General features: G+C 39.7%; 1 protein-coding gene across 6 annotated transcripts in view; it reads left to right on the forward strand.

The window, feature by feature from the left end:
• Positions 1 to 15,064, forward strand: part of TBPL1 (TATA-box binding protein like 1) — a 28,087-nt gene extending 13,023 nt beyond the window's left edge. For 5 of the 6 annotated variants that reach the window (XM_075597367.1, XM_075597364.1, XM_075597363.1 and 2 more), the window contains 6 exons: positions 4,975 to 5,154; positions 10,461 to 10,543; positions 11,183 to 11,246; positions 12,747 to 12,850; positions 12,942 to 13,036; positions 14,887 to 15,064. In XM_075597367.1, the coding sequence (XP_075453482.1) occupies positions 5,020 to 5,154; positions 10,461 to 10,543; positions 11,183 to 11,246; positions 12,747 to 12,850; positions 12,942 to 13,036; positions 14,887 to 14,966 (561 nt within the window). In that variant the 5' untranslated portion in view covers positions 4,975 to 5,019 and the 3' untranslated portion in view covers positions 14,967 to 15,064. The remainder of the gene's footprint in view (positions 1 to 4,974; positions 5,155 to 10,460; positions 10,544 to 11,182; positions 11,247 to 12,746; positions 12,851 to 12,941; positions 13,037 to 14,886) is intronic. The other variant, XM_075597369.1, reaches the window with a different exon arrangement.
• The last annotated feature ends 4,863 nt before the right edge of the window (positions 15,065 to 19,927 follow it).

A 19,927-nucleotide genomic window follows, 5' to 3' on the forward strand; every position in this document is an offset into this window, starting at 1 on the left:
CCCTCCCAACACTGCCCACAATTTTCAATTTAGCCCAGTATCTGAAGAGGAGATTACACAAGCGCTCCTCAAACTAAAACTAAGCAGCCAATGTGGACCCGACTTACTACAATCTAGGTTCCTACGACTTGGTGCCCCAGCCATTGCCAAACCAATTGCGTCGATAGTCAACTCTATCCTGTCTGCAGGCCATATCCCTAAGACCTGGAAAACTGCCAGAGTTGTCCCAATCTTCAAAAGTGGGGACAAAAACACTGTCTCAAACTACAGGCCAATCTCACTTCTCCCAATTCTATCCAAAGTTATGGAAAAATGTGTCCACTCCCAATTAAGCGAGTTCTACACCAAGACAAATTTCCCTAGCCAATTCCAGTCTGGGTTTCGTCCCAAACACTCCACCGTAACTACCCTGCTAAAAGTTTGCAATGAAATCCAGTGTGGAATGGAACGGGGACAACTCACTGGTGCAGTATTCCTAGATTTTGCAAAGGCTTTTGACACAGTTGATCATGCTATCCTGCTTAACAAACTCCAGAGCTCTGGAATAGGGAAACATGCTTTAAACTGGTTTCAGTCCTACCTATCAGGAAGATCCCAACATGTGTCCATCTCAGGCTCTAACTCCAACCCCCTGGATATCACCTGTGGTGTCCCGCAAGGCTCTGTTCTGGGGCCCCTACTCTTCTCAGTGTTCATTAATGATCTTCCCACAGCTTGTAAGGAAGCCTCAATACACATGTATGCAGATGACACAATCCTGTATGCACACAGCCATAGCCTCTCTGACCTTCAACACATACTTCAGTCTGACTTTTTGAGACTCGAAAACTGGATTTCCCAAAACAAACTGTTTTTAAACACTGACAAGACTGTAACAATGGTATTTGGGACCAAGACTAAATTTGTAAAGCTTCCAGTGACTGAGCTCCTGATTAGAACCAACGCTAAAACCACCCTAACACCTGTCACTAGTTTTAAATACCTGGGCTTATGGTTTGACTCCCACTTAACATTCGGGATGCACATTGATACCCTGACAACCAAGACCTATGCCAAACTAGGGGTACTTTACAGGAACAAATCCTCCCTAAGTCTCCTGGTCAGAAAGCGTATTGCACAGCAGATGCTAATGCCAATTATTGACTATGGAGACATAGTATATGGCTCGGCTCCTCAAACCCACCTTAGCAAACTTGACACCCTCTACAATTCAATTTGTCGTTTTGTTCTCCAATGCAACTACAACACACATCACTGCGAAATGCTCAAAGAACTAGATTGGTCATCACTAGAGTCTAGGCGCAAAGTTCACCTTTCCTGTCTCACCCTCAAATACTTTCTGGGCAAGCTACCCAGCTACCTGAACAAGCTCCTCACCCCTACCACATGCAGTACCTATCACCTGAGATCAGACTCCAAAAGACTATTCATGGTCCCAAGACTCAACAAAGTATCCGGACGTTCCTCCTTCTCCTTCCGTGCACCCCAAAACTGGAACAACCTACCAGAGACTCTCACATCCACCACCAGCTTAAGTTCTTTCAAATCTAAGGCTGTCTCACACTTTAATCTGGTCTGTAACTGTTTCATAAGCTCATAATATATATTTTCTTTAACTGTGCATGCAATGTCTTGTATATAAATGTATACCTTGTTCATTTATGTAACTGTATTTGTAACCATGTATTATTTGTTTTACTCTGTGCCCAGGACATACTTGAAAACGAGAGGTAACTCTCAATGTATTACTTCCTGGTAAAATATTTTATAAATAAATAAATAAATAATACCCCCTCCACCAAAACACACCCCTACAAATCCTCCTCACACATTCTCTCTTTTTTTCCCCGTGCTTCTCCTCAATGCTTCTTGGTATATATCTTCTGGTCCCTTGTCCTCGCCTCCCACATACAACTTCTACTCCTTCTGGTGTCAACCCCTCTAACCTCATACTCATCCCCAGCCACCCTCCCTCCTCTCTCCCTTTCTCCTGTGCCTTTGGAAAGCTCGCTCCCTTTCTAACAAGTTCCTCTCTGTGCATGACTTCTTTCTCTCTCACTCCCTGCTTCTCTTTGCTATAACTGAGACCTGGCTCACTCAGACTGACTCTGCTCTGGAAGCTGCCCTCTCTTATGGTGGCCTTTTTTTCTCCCACACTCCACACCCTGATGGCAGGGGTGGAGGCGTGGGGCTCCTGCTCTCCTCTCTCTGCCGTTACCGAACCCTTCCTATTCCTCCCTCGCTTTTGCCACTTTTGAGGCTTACACTGTCCAGATCTTCTCTCCTCTCCCTGTCCAAGAGACTTCTTTCACTACAAATTTATGCTATCCTGTTTCAACTCTGCCTTTGTGCTAAACAAACCCACTTTTCTTCATTAATCAACACGCACAAGTTTAACCCACTCCGACTCTTATCTCTGACTCCTACTAAAACCACCCTCTGCTGCCTATTCTTCCTCCATCTCACCTCAGGACTTTGATAAATATTTCAAGGAAAAGGTGGAATCCATATATCATCCCCTCTGTTTTCTTCTTCCACCCTACACCTCTTCCTAACTATCCTTCTGCCTTCCTTGTCTCTCTTTCTGCTGTCACATAGGAGGATATGGCACTGTTGATCTCCCTTTCTTCCTCTACCACCTGCCCTCTTAACTCCATTCCCTCCCATCTCCTAAAACCTCTAGCTCCTACTATAATCCCTGCCCTCTCACACATTTTTAATTCCTCCCTCTACTCTGGTACCTTTCCCTCCTCCTTCAAACATGCAACAGTTATACCATTACTCAAACGGCAAGCTTGACCCTGCCTTTCTTTCTATCGTCCTTTCTCCCTCCTTGAATGTCTTGTATTCTCTCGCCTGCTTAATTTTCTCAATGCCTATTCTCTCCTAGACCCTCTACAATCTGGCTTCCGCACTGCTCGCTCCACTGAAACAGCACTCACTAAAATAACTAACTAATGACCTCTATGCTGCCAAAGACAGAGGTCATTACACTCTGCTCATATTACTCGACCTATGCAGCATTTGATACTGTGGACCACGCTCTTCTCTTTCAAGCAGCCGTTCAAACAATATCGTGGGGTGTGTGGGGTGTCTGCGGTCTGCAACCCCGCCTTTCACCATTATCACACAGCACTTCCACTGGTTGCAGACCTGTCTAAGACATACAAATGAGCATACACTAATATTTCCATTTGCTGTGGAGGGTTTTTGTCACTTTTTTTTACCCACCATAACTTATTTTCACATTCTCTGTACTCTTTGTATTTGTAACAAAGCTCTATCCAGGATCTCTTCTTACCTCTCCCATTGTGCTTTCAGTGTCTCTTTTGCCAACTCCTCCTCTATCGATCTCTCTGTGGATATACCCCAGGGCTCTGTCCTGTGACCCCTTCTCTTTTCTCTGTACACACTTTCTGTAGGTGACCTAATCACATCTATTGGGTTAAAATATCACCTCTATGCTGACACACAAATTTACCTTTCAAACCCTGACCTTACACCTCCTGTACAGACCAAAGTTTCTGAATGTCACTCTGCGATATCCTGGATGGCCCTCCGCCGACTTAAACTTAACATGGCAGAAACGGAGCTCCTCATTTTTCATCCCAAACCTGGCCCTACTACCTTCTTCCACATTACTGTTGGAAGCACTTTCATACACCCAGTAGCCCAAGCACTCTGCCATGGGGTCACACTCGACTCCTCTCACATTCAAAAGGTAGCTAAAACCTGTCGCTTTTTCCTCTGCAATATTACAAAGATACACCCTTTCCTCTGTTGCTCCACTGCTAAAACTCTGACACAGGCCCTCATTTTCTCCTGTAACCTCCTGCTGTCTGGCCTTCCTGCATAGAATTAAGATCACAAATACATGGTTACAAATACATAGTCACATAAGTGAACAGTGTACACATTATATACAAGACATAGCATGCACAGTTAGAAATAATATATAGTATAGGCATATGTAACAGTTACAGACCAGGTTAAAATGTGAGACAGCTTTAGTTTTGAAAGAACTGGTGGAAGCTGAGAGTCTCCGGTAGATTGTTCCAGTTTTGGGGTGCACGGTAAGAGGAGCGGCCGGATTCTTTGCTGAACCCTGGGACCATGAACAGTCTTTTGGAATCAGATCTCAGATAAGTGTGCTGCATGTGGTAGGGGTGAGGAGCTTGTTGAGGTAGACAAGTAGCTTGCCCAGAAAGTATTTGAAGGCAAGATAGGAAAGATGAACTTTGGTCATCACTTGAGTCTAGGTGCAATCTAGTTTTTTAAGCATTTCGCAGTGATGTGTGTTGTAGTTGCATTGGAGAACAAAACGGCATATTGAGTTGTAGAGGGTATCGAGTTTACCAAGGTGGGTTTGTGGCGCCGAGCCGTATACTATGTCCCCATAGTCGATAATTGGCATTAGCATGTCCTAGGTGTATCAAAAGAATTGAAATAGTAAATTATCACGGTTTTCAACTTTGTATTTCTGTGTTTATTCTTCTACCAAACATGTTGGATTTATTGTGCACACAATAACCTGATTATTGCAAGTTGTAATTAATAAAACTTACAAAATCACAATTTTCTTTCCAAAGTTTCAGGTTTTTTGGCAATTGATTTTATGGAAATTACATTTTGAAACGTGTTTAAAAAAAAATAGCAATATGTACACGTGGCAAGGATAACATTGATTCAATGTGTCTAAATTATTATTTTTACTTCTTTGCAAATTGACTGAGTTTTGTGGAGTTTAGTAAGCCTTTTATACATGGGTGTAAAGCTTTAAAATCACAAAATAATGCTATGATTCTGTTTGGCAAAAATAACATTGTCAAAGCTTAGAGATAGAGATATTGTTTTGTAGTTATGCCAGTTTTTTGGTAGCTGTCTTTAGAATTTACTAATGTTCCAACACATTGTATTACCAATTTTGAATAATTTGTGTTTTTTTTTTTTTTTTTTTTTTTTTAATTTTTCCAGGCGTAATCTTCATGGTGGAAGGAAAGTTACCAGTTAGCCACCTCAATGGATGCGGACAGTGACGTGGCATTGGATATTTTAATCACCAATGTTGTATCTGTGTTTCGAACGAGATGCCATTTAAACTTGCGAAAGATTGCTTTGGAGGGAGTAAATGTCATTTACAAGCGTGAGGTTGGAGTAAGTATTGACATTTTTACCAAACTGCTAAGGTGTGTAAGGCTGTGGCCATAGTGCGCACGCGCGCCTGTCCGATTTTGTGGACTCGGTTCACTTAGGCGACAGGGAGCCGTGATGTCACCAGGCTTGTTCACCCTCATTGGTGGAAACGCTCACGTGACGCGGTTGTCGCGCGAAAAATAAAAACTAAACATTTTGGCTGCCCAAAATCATGCCGCCACGCACGCAGCAAGGCCGGACTGGTGCACTTATATGCATTTGTTTGTGCCGCACTCGCCGTCTCTTGCACTATGTCCGCAACCTTAGAGGGCACCATCGTTGAAATGTTAAAACATCTGTTTAACTACTTTTTGTTATGAAAAAATATTGATCTTTTGTTACACTTGTCTCTGTATTTGAAAGTTTATTTGGCATGACACTTTTTAAAGATGGATAACTATTAGCAATTTTGCCCAATTCATTCCTATTGTAATAAGTGGTTGATTTCAGGTAATTTGCTTTGGACATGGATTTTTAATTTAATGCTAGTCAAATTTTATAAACAATGCACTGTAGTCGTATTTAATCTTTAGTGCAACATATTGCTTGCTCTGGTATTATGAACAGAACAGTATTTTCTCCTATTCTGTATTTTACTTGAAGCTGTTCCAGAATAAAAAATAAAAAAAAACTGTTGCATGGTGCAGTCACAAAAACCTGATACTTACCACCAGTGCTGAGCAAAGGCGGTCCTGCAGCGTTGTGGATTTCACCTACAATCCAGAAGAGTAAAGAGGTTGGCACGAAAGTGGTCTTATAGGAAAAAAGTATTAAAAAGATTTAAGATAGATCAATGTTTTGGTCTGCTTGCGGGCCATTCTGAAGACAAAGGTGCACTATAAATACCCATACAGGTGTCCACAAACTGGGGGAAAAAGGTGCCAAAAAGTGTCTGCTGCAAATGCACCCTGAGCATAAAGTGATTTGTGTTGCAAAATATAAACTTCCACAAAACATAATATACAATATGAATAAAGTTAAAACATACTAATGCTAATTTAATTGTTACAAGAATATGATATTGTGTATACTGTATATATCACATGGTTTTATATTTTTATCATTAAAACTGGCCTTAATGTGTTCATCTAATAATCCAATAGATACTAACACACTATGGTTGCTACAAAGTGTATTTAATACATCGAGATGCCATGTGGCGTCATTTGACGCTGTGTTTCAGGAGGAGGAGAGCGGATGCAAGGAGTGACAAATAATGATACAACCGAGAGACAAAAACATTTGCAACATAGTCGGGCCCCCTTCTGGACCACTGGGCTGATAATTGGTACTGGCTTGCATAGCAGATAACTGTCTTACCGATGGTTGGGACAAAGCTAGACACATTATGTGCTCTAACAGGGTATATAAAGTATGCGGAATAGAATACTGCCCAGTTCAAAGTTCAATGCACAAGGAAAGTCCAAACGTCTGTATTTGCTGGAAGATCCATGAGAAGGATGGTATGTCACAAGAAGCAGCCAAGTTTGAGGTTAATCAAGGATTTGATACCCCCTCATTCCCTCTTCCCGGAGTGAGACTGACCTGACGGACTCTAGGAATAATACTGATGCACAAAAACCATAAAAAAAATTTTTACAGAAGGGTTCCTACAAACTAAGAGCAAGACCACCACATAAAAGTGACAGAGCACACAGACGATAGGGAATGTGCAAAACGGCAGTGCTGTTCCCCACAATGCAGACGACGCTGATCTACAAACTGTCCGATACATTACTGACTGACGTTGAGACAAATTTGTTAGACGGGTCTGTCATATGTACTGACAGCAACACTAGATTTATTTGAGTTACGTGGATATGTTTATACTTAATAGGCTTGAGACTCCATTTTCTTTCACGATAAACCCACAACTAACAAAATGCCTTAATTTAAGGTTGGACATATCTTTTTGTTCCCCCTCCTGTTACTAACCAGTCTGTACAAGCCTTTATGGGGCTAGTACAAGATATTAGAGCCACCATGTTTCTTAATCAACTCTGAGCACTTTCTAATATAACAGCAGAGACCATATGGTCACCATGGATGTGACCAGTTTATATACGATTATCCTCCATGTGGAGGGTCTTTTGTCATAGAAGAATTTCTAAATACATCTAATATCCATACAGGACTGCCAATAATATATTTATTGGAACTTAATCGAGTAGTACTCGCCTGTAATTACTTCAATCTTAAGACTAGCTATTACTTAAAACTGACTGGCATGGCAATGGGGTGCAATATGGCCCTATTGTTTGCCAATTTATTTATGGGCAAGCATGCAGGCACTCACATTATCAGTACATCCATTTAGACAACACATACTATGGGAGTATGTTCCTGTTGTCGACAGGTTCAGAGGAGGAACTTCTAGCCTTTGTACAGGTACACAACACAATAGATAGTACTATTAGATTCACAATGAACCATCACATATGGGCAATTATTTTTTGTTCTAGTACCACCTCATTATATACTAAACTGACTGACAGTTTGCTGCATGCATCTAGTTTTCATCCAACTCCATTTAAGGTGGGGTTGCCATATTCACAGTTTCTCAGTGGTCCGTGATCCAGATGAGTCCAACATATGGGTTTAATGGCAGACAGATTCATAGAGACTGGGTATAACCCACGGATAGTTACTAAGCAAGTTACATGTGTATTCACTATTGGCAGAGAGAGTATCAGTAGTAACCACCTACTCTGTATTATAAAAGCATGTTGGAAGCTTTTTTTTTTTAAACATTGGCATGTAAGAGCCACAGAGCCTAAGCTCGAGATATACACAACATAAACCTATTTTTGCTCTGAGGAAGAACCCAAGTCTCCGTGATCTACTGGTCCAAACTGATCCTGTTGCGAAATATGCGCCGTGTTGCACCAAGAACATTTTTCTCCACATAAGCACGCTTGTTACAAATGTAAGGGCTGCACCACCTGTAGGAGCAGAATAATTGCAGGAACATATTTTAAACAACCATATTCTAGCAAAGAAATTCAAATTAAAACATACCTGACGCCATACCACGTCAGTGGTTTATCTCATATTTTGCCAGTGCCGTCTGGTATATGTGGGAGATGGTGACCATACCTTTCGGGAATGTAGGAACGAGCACAGATCCAGCATATAATTGGCCTGTAAGAAAGGAGAAATGTCTAAACCAGTGGTACAACATTTCCTGGAGGAAGGCCACCAAATATCTTCCTTGAGACACATGATCATTATCCATGTGCCGAGACCCACACGAAGAGGCTATAGCACCAAACTGTTACTGATGCCTTAATGAGGGCCTCAAACGTTGCTGCTTCTTGTGACACCATCCTTCACATCGATCCTCCAACAGACTTGGATGTTTGGACTTACCTCATGCATTGAACTTTGAACTGGGCAGTATTTTATGCTATTCTACATGCATTATATACCCTCTTAGAGCACATAATGTGTCTAACTTTGTACCAACCATAGGGAAAACATATAGCAGATAACTATGCTAGTACTAACCCATTGAATATCGCTGTTACTTAGTCCATTGTCCATGCACGCTAACACATGATTATTGTTGGATGTCTGTCAATATCTATGTCTGTTCTGTCAAAGTCTGGAAAGAGAGTTGGTGCTGTCTGTATCTTTGTTAACAACAACGGTTATGGATATGTGACAAGGCCCAGGTTCTATATGTATGGAAACCTAATATATGATAGAGACTAACAGGGTCTCCGACCAGAATATATCTATAGTCCGCTGCTTACCTCTAAGATATTGCCAAGGGATTAACCTGATGTTGACCGTAATCCTGACGCAGAGATATGAGACTCCATATTTGGACGTGGACGGTTTAAACACGGAGCATGAGTCTTTTCCACAGTGTGCTTTTAATCAATATAGCAAGACTAGAGTAAGGATCCATTTATAGTAACATATTGCTCAAATAATGTCCCTGTATAATGTTACATTTTGGTTTGACATACCTTCACTTAGAACAATGTAGCCTATTTAAGATCCAATTAAATTCACTTTGTAGCAACCATTATATGATACTAAAGTTTATGATAGAGATTCACTTATGCTAGTGTGTTAGTATCTGTTGGATTATTTGATAAAACGCCTTTAGTGCCAAAAAAATTTATGATACATTTTTTTTATAACTGTGATATGATAGTCTGTATTAATTATTCTTGTGACCATTAGTATATTTTAACTTTATTCATATTGTATGTTATGTTTTGTGGAAGTTTGTTTTGCAACACTTACTCACTTTACGTTCAGGCTGCATTGCAGCACTGACGACATAACGCTTTTGGTGCCTTTTTTCACTTGGTGGCAACCTGTATGGGTATTTATAGCACAACTTTCTGTTTGTATATTGAGAGAGGCCTGCAAGCACACCGAAAAATTGATCTAGCTTCAATAAATGTTTGATAAAGTTTCACCAAGATCACTTGAGTGCTGACCTCTCTACTCTTACAAAAAGAAATCCCAGACTTGTGTATATCAATTTCTAAAAGTTATCAATCACAGATTTTAACCAATGTATGTATTATAACTGCTGACTCTCAGCTGTCGGACATGTCACATTCTTTGGGTTTTGCTTGGAGATTGCTGTTATTTACCTTGGGCTTGTTAAGTTATGTCCATTCATTTGAAATGTATGCAGCAATGTGAAGTTATATTCCCAACAGTCATTTATATTCATAAGAGCATCCACTAACTAGTGTTTTCAGCTGCAGTAATGAATGCTTTTATTAAGGAATTAGTTCACATCCGTTCTTAAGGATATTAGAGAGTATAGCAAATGTCTAAATCCATTTGAGTTCGTTGTAGATTAATGTTATTTCAATGGTCATGTAGCTGAGAGACCATTTCCCTTTTGTTGCTATGGTAATAAAGCAAGGTATACATTCAGAACAAATAGGTAAATATTAAACTATACACTCTTCATATGTGTAACAGAGTGGACAGACGGCACCACCTATGTATAAACCACGAATCCCTAAGGCGTGTAATATAGTGCGCGCATCAATTATAATTGGACAAATGTTGTCCATATTAGTAAAAATATTACTTTGGACTACTTGGTGTATCTTGTTTGAGTGCACGGGTAGACTCCTTTTGGTTCACCATATACTCTTCATAGTGCACGGACAGCAGTTCAAAGTAATGTGACTTGTTTTTTTTCTGTTCTACTTCACACTCTTTCATTTTTGATAATAAAAAAAATAATTAAGTAGCTGACCTTTTTTACATATTTTTTTTTTCCCCAGAAGGTTCTAATGAAACTTAGGAAACCCAGAATCACTGCTACAATTTGGTCCTCAGGAAAAATAATTTGCACAGGAGCCACCAGGTAACACTTGTATTAGAACACATTTGAAGTGTGGTGAGGTAAAGTCCACCTTCTACAACATCTATTTTATGGATTGTATAAAAGCTTTCAGCCATATAACCCATTCTCCAGCATTTTCAACAGGTTTTTATTTATGTATTTATTTTTCTCTCTCTCGTACATACACGCCTGTTAACTATTGACAAGTCCTCTGCAGGGTAATGACCGTTTATATTACATGATATAATTTGACACCCTGTTAAAATATGATTGTACGTCCTTTTAAATAGAGTAGTTTCAATCCAGCAAGTGTTAGGCATCGTTCTCTGTATTTCTGCACTTATGCAGAGCTGCTTTAGGTTTAGTCAAGTGGATATTGTATGTTTTTTAAATGGGTAATTTTTGCACAATCACACTTTTTTATGAATCTACCCCAAAAAGTGAACATCTGTGTTGAGAGAATTGTTAGATAAGAGAAAAACATGTAATACAGTCCTTCTTACTTTTGCTGGGTAGCATGGTAAATAACTACTCCTTTTGAAAAACAATGATAAATTGAGGAGCTCTAGATAAGAATAACAAAGCAAATATAGAACTGTCGCTACTCTACGTCACTCATTGTTTTTAATTATTATTCTTTCCCCTTCCCCCTGTGTGCAGTGAAGAAGAAGCCAAATTTGGTGCCAGACGGTTGGCACGTACTTTGCAGAAACTTGGTTTCCAGGTATTTTTCTTATTGGTGTTGTAAGAAAAAATATTGTGAATATGAAAAGATTTGATGCTGGACATTTCTCTCCCCTCCCTCCCCTCACCCCCCTCTCTCCTGGTAAGAGGATGCAAAAACAAACAAAGATGCCCATGGTGTAAAATATCTGCCATGTCAATCTTTGACATTGTGGTTTTCTCTTAGCTGCTGTTGTGAGGCTGTCCTCGGTGGCCATGTTCTCATCCGGGCGTATTAAGATCCATTATCTGAAACCTGGGAGCTGCTTTAAACCTAGAACGTAATTTGAGTAGCTGGTGCAGTGTTTCTCAACCCTCCCCTCAGATCAGTTTTGAGACCTAATGATTTATTATGCACACATGCATGCATTTATTTTATGTGTATATGCCTGGCTAAGGTTCCATGCGCAACAGGCTGGAAAACATCATTCTTTAGGGCATTGATGATATTCCTACTACACACTTTTTGATGGCACTTACTATATATGTAATTTAAATTTGATACGTTTTTTTTTGTTTTGTTTTTTTAATGTCTACAGGTTACAGTTTAATGGTGGTCTGCCGACCACCATGTTTTGGTCACCCACTGATCTTTTGAGCCTGCTACCCCTCAGGGGAGCATGTTAAAGAATGTGGGCGACATCTCAGACATCACCGCCCTTGCTCCCCTGTATTCCCCTGCTTCAATGGAGGAACACAAACTATTTAACACTGCTCGTATTGTGTAGATATATTTATAAAATGTTTTACCAGGGAGTAATACATTGAGAGTTACCTCTCGTTTTCAAGTATGTCCTGGGCACAGAGTTCTAAAAATACATGGTTACGTTAAAATAACTGAGTTATACAGTCAATTCACAGACATTTCATGGACAGGTAGAGTTGGAAAATTGGGCACGGGATAAAGGCCTGGTGAGTTTTAGATTTGAAATAGTGAAGCTTTAACATCAGCAAACGGCTCACATCCTTTAGCTGCTCTTCGGCTGCACCAAAGGCTGTCCGCCTTTGGGGCGACGCAGATCTACACTGAATGGGTTCAGATTGAATGCAGCTGTGAATACAAAGTTCTTTGTTCTCTTGACTCATTAACATTCCAGTGGGTGGTATAGACCTCTACCTGAAATTACCAGTGAGGGAAATCACATTTAACATTAAGCAGGTAGGCATAATGCTAACACTCAGAGAAACTGGGTATTGTATAAAATTGATCTCTGAATTCTGTTTTTTCTATTATATGCATTAGTCGGTTATGACTGTGGGACATGTACAGTTAAGCGTTTCATATTCTCCTTTTGTGACGACTTCAGTGCTCTGCTGGCTTTTGCTTAAATTCCCAATTACCTCCAAAGCATGCCATACATTTACAGTGGAATTTAAAATAACTTCACATGATGCATTTTAAACAAAATTTATCTATTTGGTTCAACAACTGCTTAAAAAAAATAATCATACTTGGTGTTGACCTTTTTAAAAGCCAACTTACTTGTTTTTCTTTTCATAGGTAAAATTCACAGAGTTTAAAGTTGTCAATGTGTTGGCAGTTTGTACCATGCCCTTTGAAATAAGACTGCCAGAATTTACCAAGAGGAATCGTCCTCATGCTAGGTAGGGGTGTGTTTTTGTTTATTTGTTTTTATTTTTAAACCATCATCCTGACTTTGACAATAGAAACATCTCTGATAATTCCATTGTGCAGTTATGAACCTGAACTTCATCCTGCTGTCTGCTATAGAATAAAGTCTCTGAGGACAACATTGCAGATCTTCTCAACCGGAAGTATTACAGTAACAGGTATGTTCACAGGTTTATTTTGAATAGATTTGAATATGCTGTCGACGATTCCGACAAGCTAACAAATGCAAACTATTTCTGCAGCACCTTCTACAATTGCACCTAAAACTAACCTCAAAGGGTCTTATTCTATAAGGTCTAAGGCTGCGGCCCCAGTAACTACTGCTACACGCGCACCTGCAGTCCTGGCGGCGCATGCACAAATATCTGGTCTGTAGGGCGCTATGGGAGACGCGGCCAAGATGGGGGAGGGGTGCGGGGGCAGGGCCATGGCAGGGCATATCTGTCCTTCTATTGGCTGCCTGACGAGCACGTGACCGCGGCACGGGAAGGTAAGACAAAATTGGATGCCTTCCCTGCCAGCGTACGTGTCAAAGCACTTTGCGCGCCCAGACACATGGCCACTGGGGCCTACCCCATTGATGGCTGTGGTGTATAGCACGCACCGCAGCGACCACAGGGGACATGGCCTAAGGAGACAATTTACTTGAATAGAAGTTTTCAGATGATTGCAAATCTGTTTGCTTCTGAGCTTATAGAATAAGCACCTAAGTGCTCTAACTACAACAAAATAGCACTACAGCTGCCCTTTATATCAGATTTAGAAGGTGTGTGTGTTACTATAAATTCAGTTACTTCAACATGAATGATCTTTGGGGGGAATGCTAGAATTACCAAACAGCACTGATTACCCTAATAAATTATATATGTTATCCTGTTTATGTACTTATTTGTGTTGTCCGTACTTTAGTGTTCTTATGGAGACCGTAACAATGTAATATGAGTGTGTTCTTAAAAGGGCCTGGTAGCTTGCAGGCTTACACCACCCCACATCTTCTGAAGCAGCTTTTTATTTAATCACTTACTAATTACACTGTTATTCGTTGTCAACCTGTAATTATTATTGTTGGTTAGTTAAGTGCCAACATATTCCGCAGTGTGGTACAGTGGGGGTACAGAGTTGTGTATGTTACATAAACCGTAAATTATGTATAAATGTACATTAAATACAAGTGAGGACTGACATGCACAAACAGATACAAAGCGGTAATGAGGGCCCTGCTCGTGAGAGCTTAGTAGTGTACCTGCTACTTTTAGAGACGAGGAGGTGCAAGGCCGCACTTATAGTTGCCGCGCCGCCAAAGCATTTACCTTGTTGTGCATCATGCTGCAGATAGTGAACATGACTAAGCAGAGGCACAACCTAGCGGCAGGATCCAGCAGACAAATGAATTTGTCTCCATGCGGCCGCCACGTAACGTCAGCGTCACGTGAAGCTGTTCAGCCAATAATGGCAAACCGCTCGCATGACGTCATTGGTCAAACCTCCGCCACGACCCTTGTCACATCCCGCCTGTCGTCTGCATAGAGTGCACTATCAGCTCGGCCTGTCTAAAACCTTCTACACTTTCTTCACTCACTACCTCGCTCTCGTCTGTTGTACTTTGCTTCTCCTAAATTATGCTTACCGTCGCACCGCTACAATTGTAGGCTTATCTTTTTGTCATACAGGGTGAATGATAGCAGCCATTTTAACTTTCCAGAGGCACACATTTTCACCAAAGTAGAGAAGCAGGAGTTTAAAAAAGGTGCATTGCTAATGACAACAGTAGAAATATTTCACAATGGTTAACAGAAAATAATTATCCTTTTTTTTTTTAAATGCTGAGTAGAGTGGATTGCTGCTTTTTAATGTTTATTGCAACCTACGATAAATCTGTACTTCGCAAGGATCAAAAAGGCTACTAGAACTTTGCACTATGTTATGAGAAGGCAAAGTCCAAATACAATCTTTGTCATCCTACAGTACATCTGCACTCACCAATTCACCTTTTCCCCCTTTTTGCCAGGCCCAGATGTGAAGTCTGTTGCCACTGGTGTGGAGCAAATTTATCCCTTCGTCTTTGAAAGCAGAAAACCGATTTTGTAAATAACCACTTTGGGATTTGGTACCAGGCACCTTTAAAAAAAAAAAAAAAAAGACTCCTGCAACAAAAAAGGAAAACGAACAGGACCAACTTTAACAAAGGGAGAGCACCTTTTTGTTTTACATATTCTTTGTCACAGTCTTCAGAATCTATGGATTTTATTTGAAACAATTCCGTATTGTCAAGACAGGACTGTTTACAAGACTTGGACCTGCTGCTTTTTAACAGACATGCTATTTATTTGTGAAGTAAATTCTTATGTACCCATAAGGAGCGCTGTGATGTGCACTAACTCTAAACAAATTCTCTGTTTTGAGCTTGTGTTTTATTTATGAAATAGTCTTTTAAATTTTTTTAAATGCTTAATACGGGCACCAAAGAAGCTGTACGCGTTGTTTTCTTCTCACTCAATGAATGTGTTTTTTTAAATGTTCTGTTGTCATAGCACAAATACTTTCTTTTCTTGATCTGTAAATATTTTTTAATAAAATGTTATTGATTAAAGTTTCTGTTATTAATGTTAAAGCACAATATTTTATAAGCAAGTGTATTGCGTTTGGATGTACCTGCTTACAAAACATAATTTATATTCACTTAGTCACTTTGTAACAAAACTTTCCTGAAATATGAATAAATGGCTCTCGCCTCCTATAAATATGTAACATATAATCGTCGTTATGCAAAATCCATAGTAAAAAAACCTTCTATAGTTACATAGTAGATGAGGTTGAAAAAAAGACATACGTCCATCAAGTTCAAACTGTGCTAAATTTAGACGTGTTTTAGGTGTTGATTTAAAATTATGTAGTTAAAGCAGCATGCCATTTTATTTAATTAAAAATTTTCTAGGTGGGAAGCAAAGGGTCTAGGAGCTGAACTGCATTAATTTTGACTGCTGGGACCCCGTGCTCCCTGAGATACTTAGATTTAGGTTGGTTTGCTCCTGTGTTTTATTTTTTTTATTATTTCTGTGTAGTCGGGGTTCATTGTTTGTTTTATTTTGAAACAAACCAACAGATTCAGCTAGTTCCAGTTAAAGTTAGGTACATTTTTGAACACTGTATACTAGAAACTGAATAGCAAAACGTGCACCATGGCCCACAGATATTGCAGTGTGTTGTGATAACCTTTTTTTTTATGCTTTAGCGATGATGATGATATTTGCAGTGTTTTGTGGCATAAAGAAGAGATCCCTGCAATTTTTCTGCTTTACGGCAGACTGTGCCGCCCGTTTACGCAAATAGTAGAGTTGTGAAGGCACCTGTGTAGCTGTGGAGATGCTGAATTGAAAAGCCCGACAAAGCATGTCAGAGAGAGAGTGTTAAGAGGGAAAAATCAGCGAGTAGTAAGACATATTAGCTAGGAAATCCAAAGTCTGTGCCCCAGGTGAAATTTGCACATCAGTTTTTTTTAATTTAACTAATTCCTTTTCAGCACGTATGAATATCTACTTTGGTAAAAGTTAGACTAAGTGGGCCAGTGGGCCAAGTCCTTTTTACCTGCTGTCAATTTCTAAAAGTTTCTATTTTTCTGAGAAATGGCAATTGGCTCTAGAACATATTATCCATCTACCTGCAGAAGAAAAGGGGTTACCGAAATGTTTAAAGGAGCAGTTACCCCTTTGGTTCAGATTTCTTTCCCCCCCCCCTCTCTTTTAAATTATTGCACTTTGTCTGAGACCCCTTGCTTCCCGTACCATTGATATTTTTAAAAATGGGCCGGAGGGAACTACTGCTTTGAAGAAAAATTAATCTGAACACTGTGGCATAGTAGTTTAAAATGAAAGTCTGCCATGTGTTTTATGGAAAACTAATATCAGTTGACATGGTTCTCATAATTATAAACTTTTGTTAAAATATGAGTCAACATCTGCAAAGTGAGTGAGTATATTGCTTTTGACAGCAATTCTGTGCCACACTTGGCAGCTTTTTGAAATCACAATTTGTCATTTTATAATCACAAATACACACTTGTATTAGCGTGAAAATAAAATATTTATTATATGTAACACGTATGTGCCATATGCATATAATTGAAAATATTTTTCAATGCAAGCACCATTACATTTTTTGAGCACATTATTGGGGATATTAATCAAAGTCTCCCAACTCAAAATGAGGAAATATTAGCTCCTGGGATATCAAAGAAAACAACGGAAAGCTTTTTATTAAAAAACAAAATTGTACTAATAAAACATGTGCAATTTTTCTCTAGTTTTGCAGCACATGTTCTCATTCTCTTCAAGGCCCTCCTTCCAAATCCTGTCTGAGACAGCCCAACAACTGGCTATAGCAAACCGTTACAATCACCTGTGTGGTGCTGCATACTTTGTCACAAAAACATGCATTCTCAGAGGGCATTTGGGGCATGATGTGGAGAACCGTGTGTGCGTGTGCGTGTGCGTGCGTGTATAGTAAGGTGTGCGCCTTGTGTACATCCAACTTGTTTGCACAATGTTTATACATATGCAATGTGCAACATAAATATTGTCACAACATTAAGTAAGATGAGAAAGTCTTCATTTAAAGTGTTACCTGCATAATGTAAGTTTTGTTAAGACTTTAGGAAAATATGTAGAAAAGTGTAATCAAGGCACTTGCAAAAATTGGTGAATTGCATAATCTTTGGTCCTTCCCCCGTCCTCTGTTCTATTGTCTACTTCTGCCTCATCTTTCTCCATATCCTTAAGCTGATATTTTTTCAGCAATAAAACACAGAGGATCTTGGCACGGCAACGCTCCAGAGCTGCAGGAACAAAGCTTCAAGAGATTTTCAGACGTCAATCAAAATATAACATTATTTATTATAGACTTATGGAAACGGTACCAAAAAAAAAATCTTCCTAAAGTGATACATGATAAAAATGCTTTGTCAAGGAATAATTTACAGTTTTTGAAAGCAAACATTTATACTCTAGTACAATCAAGGTTAATTAACATCAGATATGTATTCAGTCGGCCATTGGCTGGTGAATCAAGATCTACATGATATTTTTTTTCAGTACAGCTTTCCTTACCCAGCAACAGTATGTTGTGGGAAATGTAGCACAGTACTACAATAGCACAGAAAATAACTAGAGCATAGAGAAGTGCTCCACATGAAGTGAATTTTCAGAAGTCCAAAGGCACGTTCTAGAACGTTCTGGTAGTAATGGCTCTGGTTGTACCAGATAGCCTTTGGTTTGGATGAATTAGCTAAAAGTATTAAAAGCTGAGGGCTCTAGTCTATCACCAATTCATCGCAAATAATGAAGCTTAATACTGGGATATTTCATTGAAAATATTAATCAGGTGAAATCTTTGAATTGTACTTGCCAAGAAGCCATTCCATGTGTGGCTGTCTAGGCTTCAGTAGTTATATTGTGACCGAGGGGCAAACAAAGGAATCGGGTGCAGCAAGGGTATTTAGCAACCAGATTGGTTATGAGAAGTGAAGTATCAGAAATGTGCTAGGCATTTTATGTATTGTATGTCTTTATATAGTGCCAAAAGTGATCTCAGCGCTTCACAAAGAATACAATACAGGAAATTATAATAATACATTAAGCACAGCAAAATCAGACAATAGGAAAGGAAAGGGTAGAGTTTGCGGTTTCTGGACATACCTTCATTCCTCTGGAGACAGTAGTGCTATGTAATTGCATTCTGAAGCTCCCAGAACATGTGGAAAGTGAGCTTGCTGGTAAAATTGACTTGTTTCGGTAATAGCCTGTTGATCATGCAGAAGTTTAATTAAACTTTTTTAATTCTAAATAGCAATTTCCTCAATACTTCAAAACGTGGGATATAAACATGTTGGGAAATGCCTGCAGAATTCTCTTCTGTACCCTGAAATTAGCATGTGGAACAAAACTGCATTGCTGCAATTGTCTGGTAATTACTGGGAGAGCGTTATTAGGTCTTTATACTACTTGAATAAAGACGGATATAATAACTTTCTTCTTACAGACTTCAGGTCATAAAACTGTCAAATAGCAATGAGAAAGTGACGAGTGACTGTCAGGATACAACCTTACAGACCAATTAGAGGTCTCGTGTTGAGGGACAGATCAAAATGCAAACCGGTTTTTCAGTTTGGGGTTTGAATCTCCCATTTTTGACTCATCCTGGTAATGCACTAGGCTCAATGTATCAAAGGTCAAATTCTGGCACAAAGTTTTGTCGCAACTCACGCTACAATATACCTGCGTCAGGCACTGTCTATGTGTTCATCTTAGCTGTAGCATTTTTCAGTTACATCTGTGTCTGCCTGTGATGAGATGAGGGATTTATGGAGCAAGTGGGAGGACTTTGGGTGGAGTTATATTTTAATTTGAGGTCGGGTCTATGTATTAAAGAGATGTGCAGTCTTCATTACTTTTCTTAACAGTTTTCTGCATTGGTGTTTTCCCCCTCACCTTAAAGCAGCCCACCTAAGGACCCTTTATGGGCACCCCCTTCTGAGGTAAGTATCTCGGGAAGCAGGGGGCACCCGCAGCTGAAATAAACGATGGAGAAACTTCAAATATTTTTTTTTTTGTAAAATGTTTCCCCAAGAGTGCGGTTTTAAAGATGGTAAAATAGAATAAATGCACTTCATAAAAAATGTGTTTCATACAGAAAAAAAACTATGGGCTCTATGCACAAAGCGCAGAAAAGTTTTTTATCGCCACAAAATGCCTTTGGTATTCAGTAAGCGCCGATAATTTGGCCAAAGCGGCTGCCGATAAGCCACTTTTTGGCACGTTTCGCCACTTTTTTAAATCGGCTGTATTCTAGTAGCCCCGATCATGTTTTCGGTGTTTATCGGAGCTGATCGGCACTCTCGAAAAGCCATTTTTGCGGCAAATCGTCCCGCCAACTCAAAGTTGGCGGGTCGGTGGGGAGAAGCATCAGCAAGGGCGACACTTAGAAAAAATCAGGCCTTTTTCCTGTCTGTGATTGATGCTGGGGTTCTCCGGAGCTGATACCATCACGGAGCCCCC

This window comes from Ascaphus truei, chromosome 4 (genome assembly GCF_040206685.1).
Source record: "Ascaphus truei isolate aAscTru1 chromosome 4, aAscTru1.hap1, whole genome shotgun sequence".
Lineage (NCBI taxonomy): Eukaryota > Metazoa > Chordata > Amphibia > Anura > Ascaphidae > Ascaphus > Ascaphus truei.